At 32.7% G+C, this 16,187-nt stretch overlaps 2 protein-coding genes across 5 annotated transcripts in view; one reads left to right on the forward strand and one right to left on the reverse strand.

Moving 5' to 3' along the window:
- The window catches only part of LOC146540602 (potassium channel subfamily K member 2-like), a 271,497-nt gene that overhangs the window by 101,288 nt on the left and 154,022 nt on the right, over positions 1-16,187 (reverse strand). The window lies entirely within an intron of this gene.
- Positions 9,156-16,187, forward strand: part of LOC146540604 (uncharacterized) — a 79,435-nt gene continuing 72,403 nt past the window's right edge. The window contains exons 1-2 of the mRNA XM_085205306.1: positions 9,156-9,838; positions 11,862-12,560. Of these exons, the coding sequence (XP_085061432.1) occupies positions 9,156-9,838; positions 11,862-12,560 (1,382 nt within the window). The remainder of the gene's footprint in view (positions 9,839-11,861; positions 12,561-16,187) is intronic.

Raw genomic sequence — 16,187 nt, forward strand, 5'->3', positions numbered from 1 at the left:
CAATTGCTCGTATACAATTGTATATTTTTCCTCTATCCATATTACATGTGTAGGACAGTATTGTTTCAGTTCAAATTATAGTAGGGTGGTCACGTCGCTCCCGCATTTCAGAATTGCTGCCAAACATGCCCGTCCGTGTCACGTTCAGGACGAACATGAGAGAACAGCTTCTATTCTCTTTAGAGATTTCAAAAGCCACCTACGTACTAGAATATCCATCCCGTAATCGACAAGGATATTCTAGTATGGGATTTTGATGAAATGATATATAATTTTAGGGTAAATGCCTTAGAATAAAAGAAGGAGGAGGAGGAGGATAAGAGAGTAATATCATATAATGAAAACAATATTTCTTCCAGGAGGAGTACTCATCGTCGTGAAAATACTTCGTTCTAGACATTCACGCGAATTCGAGTCTTTGCGAGTTGAGCGGCGGAACCTAACGCAGCGCTCTATCTTCCATAACAATCACTCCACTAATTCCACAATTCCAAATTTCATATTCCTTTATGCGCATGATATTCGTAAAAAAGGATACACAGTTTTGGGTTCTATCCATACTATCCATACTAATATTATAAATTCGGAAGTAACTCTGTCTGTCTGTCTATGACGTAAAAAAAAATATATAGAGTTACTTGAAGATCTTGGGATGAACAAAGAGTTCCAAAGAAATTTTTTTCCAAAAAAAAAAGAAGTAGAAAGTAGCCTTTTCGTGTTTTTTTAGAAAAGTGTAGTGGCCAAAAATAAGCTTCCTGGTATTAATAATTACACAGTTTGACATTTCGTTTAGACTGATATTGTACTTAACTGGTGTACAGTTACTTAGTAGATTAGATTACAGTATACATTATTATAAATAAAGTTTGTGTTTTATCAAAACTCTCCTTTTAACGTAAATCGTATGAAAACAATGGACATGTACTCAATAATTCTGTACTAATGAGTGGTTTACTCAAAGAAACCCCTATGGTCTTTAGTTCGGGACGTGACTGATTTTGGATTACTCTGAGTCAAAAGTTGGCTCGATGAGCATCGTTCTTATTGTCGATATTATTTGGTTTTTGCTAATAATACTTGTTCTGGAGAAAAAATAATTATCTAAAGGAGAATCTCATAGACTAGTTTTTTTTAGTTATGTAGATAACAGAATACGCAAATGAAAATCCAATATTAAGACGGTCAGTTTCCCATTTGCCTTGAGACTGTATCGTAAAATTGGAGTATAGTGACATAATAAGCTTTATGAGAACAAGTCGTTGCGGGTTTGATTCCCTCTAGGGAAAATGAAATCTTAAATATTTTCATTTCTTTGCTCTGGTATCGAGGTAAAGCACGGCGTAGAGTTTCGCCACCACATAGTGTCTACCAAAGTTGGACCTTGTAAAACGAGGAGCAGAGTGTCTAAACACTAGGCCCCTATGCCAACTCTGCTACATACGGAATACAGGTGAAGTTAGAGAAGTAGTTCAATAACTGTAAGTAAGAGGTGTAGGCGATACTAGCGCGTAGGCGTTTATTTTATAATTTATGCTATAAATTAAAATGAAATCATACATAATTAGATTATTAATTCTCTAAGAGGCTTTTCATAATTGCTCCTTTGATTATTTATATGAATAGATTTATTTACTTTCATAAATATAGAGAGAGATCATAAGGAGAATGCTATTAATAATATAAGTTAATAGCATTCTATTAATAAATATATTTTAGCCGGAAATTTGTAAAAATCTCCTTACGAAACTAAAAACATTTTAAAAAATCAGCTTCACGCTGTATCCCGCACACAGCACGGTAGACAGAGGGAACATAGTGTTAAGACACTCCGAAAATTGTGCTAAAAGCATAAATTCGATTTCCGCTTAATTGCGAAGGCACTGCGTGTTGAGTGGTGGAGCTTAACGCCGCACCTTGCCATATTGCCAGATTAAGGAAATGAAAATATGTCTTTTTTTTTCATTTCCTGACTGGTAATCTAACCCACAAACGTGTTTACAGTCGCTTACCTGTACCCCTACGCTGCGAGTGACCCCAACAAAACCCCCAACGCTCCCCTCCACAAATCCAAGACCAACTTCCATCAGATATTAAATAACAATAACACCAAAAACATATCTGTAACAAAAATCACGTTATTAGAACAACATAATAAAGAAACGCACTGAGATGTAAGCATGTCTAAAACAAAGGAATTCCATTATATCCTATTGTTTATCATAGCCTAATCTAATTTAGTCCTTATGATTAATAGTCCAAGGATTACAATAGCCCGCATGGCAAGTGACACAATGAGTTGGGTCAGACCCGTGACGTAGATAAAATGTTTTATATAACGCTTGCCATCCACCTAATGTGCCGTTGAAATGTTAAACCCGTTATAATCGTGTTTGTAGTTTAAAGTTAAGCTGTGATATCCCTTATTTACGGGTTACGTGGTTGTTATAGTTTTTTAAGGTGGAGTATTTTAATTTCTTTTTCAACTTCACGCTGTATCCCGCATGTTGCAGGGTAGGTTTAGTGAGAGCCCTCTGTATACCACTATATACGACACACAGTGATAAAACATTCCACACTTGCATTGTGTGTTGAGTAGCGGAACTTAATGATGGTACCAGAGCGAAGAAATGAAAATATTAACAAAATTATAATTCATTTCATTCGGAGGAAAGTGAGGAACGGAGTGTCTTAACACTAGGTCTCTGCCTACCCTGCTATGTGCGGGATATAACGTGACACTAATTTATTTTTAATTTATATAATTATGCATTATTTACTTTTGCATACAAAGAAACATATTATACCATGCATAATCTATGGTAAATTAATTCGTTATAATCCAATCCTGTAAGATTAAAGGAAATAATAATTTCCCACGTGGCCCCAAATCGGGATCTCTAACAGAAACATAAATTTTAATTTGAGAAGCGAGCGGGCTTTCATTCACTGTAAAATTGTTGATTTCATAAATACACCCTAATTGATAATAATTTATGGAGATTTATAACGGAATTGATAAAAATATGAAGCAAATATTTAATTTACGTTGGTCACGTAATGCAACATATATTTATAGCAGGCTAATTAGTTTTTATATTGCAATTTAATGATTGGGATGAATTGAATATAATTAAATTAATTAATAAATTAATTAAAATAACTTGAAGCTATTTTATGGAAACGAGCGTACGGGTGGTATATTGATGGTAAGTGATAACATCCGGCCTCGACTCTGTGCAGCACCAGACGAGAGAACGCACATCGAGGAGACGTCTCTACGCAAAGAATCAAGCCTTTCATAGATCGTTGGGTCTCCAACGGTTCAAATGGCTCTACGTTATATGCGATCAATGAGTAATGAGTGAAGCTGATACTGGGATGCACCAGTCCAGAAATGAGAACAGTGCCTCGTATGAGGCCAAACTTGGACGTTCAGGCCAATGAGTGTTTTTGGGTGAAGTACGATCTCGTTTAGCTGATGAACCTCTAGTTTATTTGAAGCTAACTTGGTGTTACTTTCCAGATGATCATGATGACACCCTTGTGCCAAGCGATGACCTTACCCGTCATGGCCTGCGCCACATTTATTTTCTACTAGCGGACGCGCGCAGCTTCGCTTGCTTAATTAGGGGTGAATTCTAATAAACCATGAAACATGTGTTCAATGAAATATTTTTAAGAGTCTAAATTTCAAATTTTATAAAAATCGGTGGCGATTTAAAGATTTTTCCATACAAACTTTCAACCCCTTATTTGCACCCTTAGGCGGTGAATTCTAGAAAACCATGAAATACATGTTCAATTAAATATTTTTAAGAGTCTAAATTTAAAAAATTATAATAATCGGTGGCGTTTTAAATATTTTTCCATACAAACTTTCAACCCCTTATTTGCACCCTTTCAAGTCAACAAGTCCTTTTATATATTTTTCTATTAATCTTCTAAAAGAAGTAAATATAGGAATAGATTAGTTATTAGTAGATTAGTGGAAACACGATTTAAATCTCGCCCGTAAACACTCGCTCTGTCTATCAGGGCCGGAACGTAATTGACATCAGTGGTTTCGATGGTTGCACCATAGTTCCTATGAGAATAAACACTAGAGATGTACTGATTTAGGTGAGGACTAATGATTTTATATAGGAAGAATGCTATAATAGATTTTTCAAAATAAATATTCAGCTAATATTATAAGTAATTTAATGAGTATAGAACAGTTCTAAAAACGATCGTTAAGTTTCATGATTGCCAGTTCGATGTTCCCATAGGGGAATTAATTATTTTATTCTTCCCGATTGTGACCTAAAACATGTTATTTTGATAAAATTAAAATCGAAATACATCAGTTTCACGTTTTATCCCGCCACAGAGGAAACCTAGTGTTAAGACACTCGGCTTTTCAACTTTCTGCCGAATTTTTCAAGGTAACGGTAACGCGTGTTGAGTACATCCCCTGAAATGATACCCTAAATTCAAAATCAATATATAATTGGCTATAAACTTTCAAACAAAAATCATATTTCTAAAACAGACTATTTTGTTAAAAGTCCTCCCAAAGAATCCTTAATTTGAATTTAATTCCTTTAAACTCTCTTAATTTGACGCTTCTCCAAACTTACTGATTTTGTACTTTGGATCGGTCCCAGTGGAGAATTTCATACAGTAGTAGCAAATCTCAATCAATTTAAGTTTGGTGCCGCGGATGCTGTTCCCAATGGGGCTATTGTGATGTTTGGTACAATCGATGCTGTTGTCAATTACACAACACCCCAGTATTAGCGGAGGGTTAATTAGTGGGGGTAGGGATTGTTAGAAGGGAATAAGCATTTTGATTATATTTTAGAAATATTATGGAATTTCTTGTTATAATCATATATTTAAACTTGTTTTCGAACTGCTTGAATAAAGTTAATTGTAATAATATGTGATAAAGAAAAAAATATAGTATAAATATATAACATTAAAGAAAAGTGGGTTTTCTCTTAAGTCGGTAAAGCACATAATGAAAGAATTACAGCTCCCTCGGGAACAACGAATGATCATCTAACGAGTAGACGATATCCTCAATACTTACAAAGTATGAGAATCGATTTTGGAACAAGCAATTACCCAAAATGGAAAATCGCTTGTATTTTAATTTATATACGGATTTATCGCAAAATATAGGTTTCGTAAACAATAGTTTCACAGACCACCCAATAATTTATTGTATTTCCATATTAACAAATTTTAATTAATAGAATTCATAATTGGTTCTTTGTAAAAGATTTGTTAACGGACGATAATTTTATCGCATAACGTCATAAGAATTTTGATGAAAAATTACATTCTTTTACGAATTGAATTATAATGATTGAATGAAGATTGTCTTGTATTAAACAAAGGGAGAGTTGAATAAAAAATTAATTATTAAACTTAATTGAAATATATATTTTTTTACTTAATTTTTAGATACAACAATGCGAACGCGTAAGTCGATCTTCATCATAATTATATGGACCGTTTATTTTGAGAGTGGTGTAAGTCCATTTTCTTTTGTTTCGAGAAAATTAAAGGTTAGTATGTCGATGATTATGCAATTTCATTTACCGACCGATTTTAAGTTGTTCAAAATATGGGTTTTTTTTTGAGAAATTAAACACGGACTAGTTATATATAAAAAAATTACATTAAATTAAGCATGAATTACGTGATAGCTCATTTTTCTCAAAAATGGACTTACACCACTTTCAAAATAAACGGTCCATATGTTTCGCATTATAAAAATAATAGTAACTATATAAAAATAATAAAGATGGTCCTAATAATTTCTTGACAGGCAAAGTTAAAGTTTGAAGTTGGGTCCCATCGGTCGAAACCAATTGAACGGATATTTCTTGCATTAGTTTGGGAACTTGGAAAGATTGCCTCATGGGTTTTGACAAAGAATGATAAATGTACATTCTAGCTTTAACTTACAAGTCTCTAATATTTAGTTTAATAATAAAGTAGCATTTGACCGTAAATAGTTGGCGATGCCTCAGAGAATTGTTTTTTTTTTTATTATAATAAGATTCATTTTTGAATTTCGCATTGAAATTCGCAACTGAAAACACAATGTCTTGATTTTTGGTAGAAAGTAAAGGACGGAGTGTTTTGACACTGGGCTCTCTCTGCCTACCCAGCTACATGCGGATTACAATATAAAGCTAAAACAACATTAACATGTACTGATGAGCGCTGAACTGATTATAATTTAAATATAATCTCTCTCTCTCTCTCTCAATTTTTTCACAAATGAGGACCAAATCCACAACCATCACGACTATATCTCATCCGGCACTGGCCTATTGTGCTACGAGGTCCAGATGTATTCCTTTAGTTGATAAAAATAATATAATAATATTTTTATAAACTATATTATAAAATTAAGCTTTGCACAGGATTTAAACCCGCAACCACCAAGTAAAGTAAAATAAGTTACTACCTTTAAAATTTCCACGCTGTTCCCTGCACCGTAGTTCAAGTATCATTATATATTTAATGGATATAAACTATGCAAGATCTGTCGCCAGTGTAAATATTTTCTTTCATCTCCGCTGAAAAGATTCCGCTTTCACCCAATTTTTAGTGGTTTCATGACGTTTTTCCGTTGAAAAGCGTGATGCTGCAAAATTGAGGTGATTTAAAGACTTAAGCATATTTTTGAATCGAGTAATATGTTAATTGTACAAAAGTAAATAAATTTAAAAAAATCAGCCTCCCGCTTTATCCCGCATGCAGCAGAATAGGTAGAGGGATTCTCGTGTTAAGACGTTCCGTTCCCCACTTTCCGCCGAATTCTGGAGGCAGTACGTGTTGAGTAGTGGAACTCAACGCCGCGCCTCGACACCAGAGCGAAGAAATGGAAACATAAACTTGAATAATTATTTCATCTCCTAGAGTGGAGATTGAACCCACAACCAGTCGGTTTTACAGTCACACTTTGTGCTCCTGCTCCAGGACTGGCCTCAAGTAAATAAATATTTAATTGAATACAATTCTGAGCCTGAATAAGAAACCAGACGGACAGCGTTTATTCAGACATTAATTATGGAGGACGTCTGTACCCATCCTGTAACAGACCTAAAATGATTTCTTTTTTTTTGATAGCTAAATACGAAAAATATAATATACATATTTTGTACAAGTTTAGTACGTATGTTTGTTTTGGGAACCTAGTGTTAAAATATTTAGTTCCCCCTTAAAACACTTTGGTTTCCTACTTTTAACCGAATTTTTGAGACATTGCATGTTGAGCGGCGGAATTTAACGCCGCGTTTTCCTTGTTACCAGAACTAGGGAATAAGAATATTCAATATTTCAGTTCCTCGAGTGGGAATTGAACCTAAAAACCTTTGGTTTCACAGTCGCACGCAAGTAAAAATATCTTAAACTTTGTATTTTAAAAACTATTTTATTAAAGTAAAATACAATTATTATTAAAACTAGTTCTTAACTATAAGAGTGCTGGTAGTGGAATCGCCTCATCCTTAAGGTTGGTCGGCTTTAATACAAATTCGGGTGTCCCCACCCTTTTGGCTCGTTTCCCACGATGCTTTGTTTCTCATGGAGTTATTATATGAAATTCCCTGGAAGTCGGAAATCAGCGAGCCTATTGTCATCGACATCCAAATGTTCATGTGCCCCAACATGTGCAGCAGGGTTCTCGTAATGCTTTTATAGAACTTTCTCTCGGAGTCATAAATCTACCAAGGGCCCACATGCCGTCGAGCTCTTGTTTTATATTTATTATCTTTTATTTAAACCATTTGTTACAACAATGCTAGACTAGGTTGACTCGCAGATCCCCGAGAACCACGACCGTTCAATAAACTGATGAAAAATATAATGTATGGATACATTTAACATTGTTTCTCGATAAAAGGGCCCATAATGATGAGAGACAGAGTGTCTTGACACTAGATCCTCTTATATGAAAAAAAATACAGCACTTTAAATTCAAAAATTATTGTAAGTATAGGTATGCATTTTTGTCTTAGAAAAACTCACGAAATAAAAATACAATTTTAGTTCTTATTCATCTTTCGCTAAAGCCGTCCTTATTAAATTGATGTTTGATATGAATTCATCAGAAAATTTCCATCACAATTTCTATATATATTGTATATTGTATTTCTATGTATATATAATACCCCATAGAAAAGAGGCACCATCAACCATTAAAGCTAATTAGACGTCGAAGAAAAGCGTACAAAGCGTTCGGTCTTATTATTCACTAAAGAAGATTATTCTTAATATTAAATTGAAAAGGGAACATTATATCTATTATACTTTATTTATTTATTTATTTAATTGTTTAGATATAAATTTAATTTAAGTTAAAACTGAAATGAAGAAGTTAAACTCAACAGAAAAACAATACAAAAAAAATATTTTTTTTCGATAAAGTCATCTGAAATATCATCTTTTTTTTATTTTCCCGCTCTTGTAGAAGCGCAGTGTTTAGTTCCGCAACTCAACACGTAAAGGCACAGAAATTAGGAGAATTGTGAAAGAATATAGATTTACAACAATCAACGCCGTACTTTGATTCGTAACCAAAGCGAAGTGGGAATCGAACCCACAAGTTGTCGCGTTTACTTGCTTATGCCTTTACGCTATATTAGAGCAAAGTGCAAAAAAAATAAGTCTACCTTAGTGTCGATAGGAAGCACTTCAAAAAATGAAGAGGAAATTTCGTGCAGCTTTTTATTTCGCTTAAGCGCTTTCCAAATATTAATGGAATGACGCATATTAACACTTGAGGCTGCGATGACCTAGTTCAATTTACATGCCATACCATATTACGGAAACTAGTTATGGGCCGTGGACTTTCATATACTCGTATGAATAATAAATATATGTATAATTATTTATTATTTAGCAAAATGCAAAAAATCTATAAAAAATAATCACGTGTGTTAAGTGGAGAATGTTGACACTAAGTTCTCTCTGCCTACCTTCTATATGATCGTAAAGAGCAAAGCTAAACAAATACATATAAAATACCGTTACGACAATTGAGGCCATACGATTATGGGTTCGATCCCCATTTGAGGAAGTGAAATCCTCATCTGTCATTCGTAGCGGTTAGACGTTCAAACTCAAACGGTAGAAAACAAAAAAGGATAATTATGGCAAAGTGTACGCATTGCTCTAAATTGATAGCGAAAAAGAATCCTGGACTTGAATGTAATAAGTGTAGTGTTATAGTGCATGCTACAGCGATATGCTCAGGACTAACAGCTAAACAACTAAATTCTCTGAGATCAGCTGAAAATTTGGAGTGGACGTGCCGTGACTGCTCACAAAAATCACCTCGAAGAGGCTCATTCATTACACCACAAGAAGAGGTAGAGGACGACGAAGAAGTACAACAGCAAAGCTACTATCCATTCGACATGAAAAAACTACTTAACGACCTAACAACTGAAATAAACAAAATAATTAAAAAGGAACTAAGGGAAACAAACACTGCTCTCCAATATTGCAGCGAGAAAGTAGACGAATTTCTCGAGTGCATGGAAGCTTTCAAGGACAAAGTAAAACAACTAGAAAAGAAAACCATTGATTTAGAAAATAAATACAAATCTACCGACAATAAAATTTGTGCCTTAGAACAACGTTTAAATGAGTACGAGCAAAAAGAATTCAATAAAAATATCGAAATAATGGGAATACCTTATCTAGAGAACGAAAATTTGGAAGAAATATCAAACGCTATAGCGAAAAAATTACACAAAAACGTGGCAGATATAAAAAAAATCAAGCGGGTACCGACGCCACCTGGGAGATTAGGAAAATTAAAATTCGAAATGTATGATGAAATTAAAAGAAATAATTGGATTAAAGAAGCAAAAACGACTCAAATTTACGTTGACAATATACTAACCACGACAGGCAACAAAGAAATGCATGGACATATTTACATAAGAGAAGAATTAACTTACTATAACAGAACTCTTTTATGGAACGCTAAACAAATATGTAAAGATAAATTTAAATTTGTATGGTGCAAGGAAGGGAAAATACTGGTAAGAAAATCCGAAAAGAGTAAGATTTTTACTATTAGAAGTGATGAAGACCTGAAGGAACTAGTGAAGTAAGCAAGTGACCTTTATTCGATATGCCAATATATATAGTGTTGCTATTAAAATGGCTTCTAGTATAACATCGAATAACATTACAGAGATATATGACTGTGTAGATATTAACGAATATTTTAAACATGTCTCTAAATATAACTGTAATTTAACTTGTATCCACATTAATATAAGGTCGCTTATTAAAAATTTTGTCTATATAGAATTAATTGTCGCCAAGGCTAAAAGAAATATAGATGTTTTAATATTAAGTGAGGTAGGTATAACAGAAAACCTCAGTACACTATTTTATTTGGATGGCTACACTATGTATACACAGCTACGTAATGGTCGCAAAGGAGGTGGGATTATTATGTATATTTCAAAAAAGCATAAATTTAAATTAAACAATCGCGTTACTAAATATTTCGAGTGTATCACTGGGCAACTAACGACACCCTCAAAGCGAATTATGTACCTGTGCGCTGTGTACAGACCTCCATCGTATAATGCATTACACTTTATCCGTGAACTAGGTAGTATACTAATTGCTATACCAGATAAGGATCTACTTGTTTTGGGTGACATGAATATAAATCTTCGCTCATACAATAACATCCGTACGCAATATCTTAATTTAATGAGTGAGAATGGTCTTGAGTGTGGGATCTCCGATTATACTAGAATAGAAGCTACAATAGACTACACGTCCAAAACTTGCATAGATCACATCTTTCTGAGATCGCACACACAAGACGCGGTCAGCGCGGCGGTCGCAACTGTACTGGCAGATCACAGACTTACGATCATAACCTGTTTAGAACCAAGCAATATACAGGCTGTTTCTCAATATAAAATAAAATTTGATAATAACATTATACAAAATGAATTAAAAAACGTTAAATGGGAGAGCATATGCAATACGGATTGTCCGAATACAATTTATAAAGAATTAAAATTAAAAATATTACAATGTTACGAAGCGGGAGAATATAAAGTAAAAATAAAAAATTCTAAACGGAATAAACAAAATTGGGTAAACTTTAAGGTTGTAAAAGTATGTAAGGAAAAAGATAGTAAATTTAAGGAATGGAAAAATGATATTAACAATAGGATATTAAAACTTGAGTATACTAAAATAAGAAACAAATGTAATAAAATTATACATCAGCAAAAAGACAAAAGTATTCAAAATGAAATCAGATTACATAAACACAATCAACGAAAAATTTGGGAAATACTTGATAGAATAACAGGTAGAATTAAAGAATCATTAGACAGTGTAATTTTAAAGGCCTTTGATAGTGATGCTACTAAAACAATTGCCGATAATTTTGCTTATGAGTTCAATAATAATATTAAGAATGTAATCTTGAAATGCAAAACTCCACTATTAGACAAGAATTTATACAGACACGCTACAAATATGTCGATGAGATTTAAGAAAGCGGAAAAAAAAGATATATGCAAAATTATAAATAATATTAAAACACAAAAATCTGCCGGCGTTGATAATATAAAACCTCTCGATATTAAGTGTATTTGTACAAAAATCACACAAGTCATATGTAAGTTAATCAACACAAGTGTTCATTCGGGCTCTTACCCTGACGAACTAAAAATTGGAATTGTTAGGCCAATTTTCAAAAAAGGATGTAAACAAAATTATAATAATTATCGCCCTATTACAATTCTGCCCGTAATAGATAAAATAATTGAAAAATTTATATCTAATCAAATACACGAATTCTATAAAAGTAATAATATACTAGCTTGTCAACAATTCGGCTTCCAATCCAATAAGAGTACGACACAACTACTATCCGACCTAACCGACTACGTTAATGCAAGCTTAGATAAGAAAAAACACGTTCTAATGGTATTCATAGACTATAGTAAAGCCTTCGACATCCTGCAACATAATATTTTGATAGAAAAATTAGAAAATACAGGCATTAGAGGACCCTTGCTAAGATGGTGTGAAAACTATTTAGCAAATCGAGCATACGTGGTTAAAATAGGTACCGAATACAGCGAAAAAGTCGATGTTACTGATGGCACAGCTCAAGGTTCGGTATTAGGCCCCCTTCACTATCTGGCATATGTAAATGACTTGCAGCATGCAATAGGTAATTGTCAACTGTTCCAATATGCGGATGACACTTGCCTCGTAGCAGCAGACACAGACATTAGGACAGCTGTGGAAAATCTTCAATGCGACTTTAATTTGCTCTGTAAATGGTCACATGACATAGGTCTAGTAATAAACCCACAAAAAACAAAACTGCTGCATATATGCTCAAGTCACAATAGATTTTTGGGCGAGTACAAAATTATATCTCACGACCACGATTGTATGCATCGTAATAGTATGACCTGTAACTGCAAGGCCATTGATCAAGTTGAAGAGCATTTATATCTAGGGCTTATTATAGACAACAGATTTAATTGGGATAAGCACATTGAATATATATGCAATAAACTACGGCTTATTACAGCAAAACTCTATTTAGTGAAAAACAAACTTCACTTCAAAAATAAATTACAATTATATTCAGCTTTAATGGATAGTATAATTTCATATGGGCTTAGTAGTTACGGTCGAACATTCAGAACTCATCTCAACAAAATTTATAATATTCAATTAAAAACACTTAAAATGATTGCACCATCGTCAGTAAGACAAAAATTCTACCACAATGAACATAAACTTTTCGAGTATTGCAAAGTATTACCAGTACAAGATAAAGTAAAACATATTTTACTTAAAGAAAATTTCTTTTATCACAACAGAAACTTCAAAGAACACAAAATATTAACGAGATCGATTTCAAATAATACAATTGAAACAACTGGAGCAAACAATTTTTATGGTAAAAGGACAACAAACTATATAATCCCAAGACTGATTAATGAAATACCGAAAATTATTACTATACATAATATAAAATATAAAATAAAAGATTTTTTCTTATCAAATTATTAAAGTAAAACAATATAAAATAAATATTTAAGAAATGAAACAAAAAAAAAATTATAATATATATTTTTTTCTTATAATAAAAGTAACACACTGTAGCTCGACATTTAAAACGTACGCGTAGTTACAAATACGCATCTTTTTCCAACCTACCTCACAATCACATTTTTATTTTTTGTTTTGTTAGTAATTTTCTTTATGTTTGTGTTTGTTAAAAATATTTGTATCTTTGTACAGTTTTTATGTTTTCTATAACTTAATGTACTTAGGAATGTGCAGTGGTCACACAAGCCAAATCGGGCTTAAGACCGCGAAGAATAATTAATTTTAATGTACTTTGTTATAAATAAATAAAATAAAAAAAAAAAAAAAAAAAATATTTATTAACGTTTATATTTCCATTTCTTCGCTCTGGTATCAATTCCTCCAGAATTCGGCATAAAGTGGGGAACGGAATGTCATAACACTAGGTTCCCTCTACCTACGCTGTTTGCGGGATACAGCGTGAAGCTGAAGCTATTCCCGCAAATTTTATTTCGACATATTAAATAGTTCAACTAATAAATGTAATAATATTACGTCATCCCGCAAACTCTACAGCTGTCACGCTCTTCAGAACAACGTGACAGACACAAATTAATATCATTTAGTGAGATTTTAATTTCCAAATTTTATAATTAAGCACGCCTCATTCGTTTTCACGTGTAAATGTAGGTACACTCGTGTTTTACTTACTTACGTTGGGTAATTTCATATATTTTTCAGTTTTTGAGGTCGAACGTAAAATTTTATATGGCTTACGTGATATAAACATTTCATGGTGTTCGTGTAAAACATCGTTTGGTGTATGTGGTTTTTATTAGTAAAGAAAAGATTTTTTGCATTTTTAAAGCGATAATCCACACTTAGGAAAGAAAAATACTTTTTAAAAACATATCTAAAGAGGTCCAGGTTCATAGACCGTTACATACAAAAAAATATATTATATATTTCTAAAAAGTCAATTTAGAATTTATTTAGAGAGTAGAAGCGCACTTTCACGGTTTTCTCCGCTTTCATACCAGGCTAGTTTAAGTGAACCTAGAACCTCTTTATCCGACTTTCCTCGGTATTGGAGAAGTCCAATAAATAATTTATTCACAATTCATTTGTTAAAAATAGACTTACTTAAAAGAGAAAGAGATATTTCAAATATAGGTAATAGATATATTTTCATATATATTTCATATATTTGAAATACCTCTTTTATTATTGCTGCATTATTCTTATTGAATACATATTTTTGTACTATTTTTCGAAGAGCGGCAACTTTCCTGTATTCACCTTATTTTTTTTTCTCAATATTGTAAGTATATATCTTAAGGAAGACAGTATTTTTCCTATTAAAGTTTAAATCTCTCCGAGATACGTTTCATTTGCAAAGTTCACTTTTGATTCCTCTCGGACTTACCTGAAATGAGGAAAGTCTGTTCAAGTTTTCTAATTTTCCGATAGAACTTATACATTCCTGCAAAGTTTCTTGGCGACAGTACACGTGTCGATAATAATTTGAATTGTCTCCTGAACTAATTAGATATTTCTTAGATTAAAATTACGAACGATTACATTATTACATATAATATACCAGTTATGGCGCAGGGGAACAAGTGTGTGACTAGTACGCGTCAGGGTGTGAGTTCGATTCCCACTCGAGGATATAAAAGATTTAATATTTTAATTTCTTCGCTGTGTTCTCGAAGCAAAGCGCGGCGTTAAGTTCCGCAAGTCAACACGCATGGCTCCAGAACTCGACGGAAAGTGGGGAGCGGAGTGTCTTAACACTAGAGTCAATCTGCTTATTCCGCAACATATGGGATACAACTTGAAGCTGAAAAAAAAAGAAAATGGCTACAATTGTACATGACTTTTAGAAAAAGGCAACGCAGGCGTTGACACGTTATAAATGTCAGATAAAGCAGAGCGAAAAACAGAAGAATCTGTTTTTTCCAACGAGTTTCATATTTTGGAAATAACAGGAAACGCCGCTTACCCCCGGGCTGGGAGGAACCTTATTTATTTCGTGATAAACAAGGGTTTAGTGTGACAAATTCGTTTAAAATGTAATAGCATTCATGATTTACATCTTGTCGGCGTACGTGATGTATGTTCCATTCGTGCTGTAAGATGTCAGGGATGTTGTTTGTATCGTAACTTTTTACGATCTTTAAAATTGATATATATCTACAAATCTTATATCTTCTCTGTGCTATGGCAGGATAGATTAATAGCACTTAGTGTTAAAATATTCCGTTCTCCGTTTTCCTACTGAATTCGAGATATTGCGTAGGTTAAAATGAGTCAAAATAGCTATAAATAATCTGGTTTATTATGAAACTAATATTTTATTTTTAAAATACTTAATTTTTACATTATTTTCGATTGAAATTTGAGGATTTGAAAAAGTAAATATAATTATACTAGAAATAAACACCAACTATATGCCAATTTATTCAATAGTTTTTTTCGTAAAATCAATCTGAAGTAGTTTCTATAAACTTTAGACAAAATTGTTAGGAGCTAACAAGCTGACTTTTTATTGACTTATCTAACTTTCAATTCATTTATTTTTTGCAATAACTTTTATATGTGTACCATAATATGGAATTATATTTATACGACGTGATAGCTAAAAGTTAAATATAAAAAAATATATTTAAATTCATACAAAAATTGATTGCTTCAAATGCTAAATGCATTTTTTTAACAACAAGTTTTAACGACTAGGTATATGATGTCCTCCAAATATTAATTATAATAATTAAATGTAATAAAATTATATAAAAAGATTTTCTATAAGAAAAAAGTGTTTAGATTTCTTTATTTTATACAAAATATAATGAATATTTCTTATTGTGAAACCGTCTTGGCGAAGGGATACAAGTGTAACCACGCCGGCGCGTTCGTGAAGTGAAGTGAAGTGAAGTGAATGACAGCTTTGCCTGTCCCGGGCTTAACATTTTCCCAAATAAAACGAATATTTCGAAAAATATGAACCAAATACAATATAAAAATGTTAACATCGAAATTGTTTTAAACAAGTATATTATTAAAATACCTTTGTGATT

Source organism: Heliconius melpomene, chromosome 2 (genome assembly GCF_056956725.1).
Source record: "Heliconius melpomene rosina isolate 202511_hmr_F chromosome 2, ASM5695672v1, whole genome shotgun sequence".
Lineage (NCBI taxonomy): Eukaryota > Metazoa > Arthropoda > Insecta > Lepidoptera > Nymphalidae > Heliconius > Heliconius melpomene.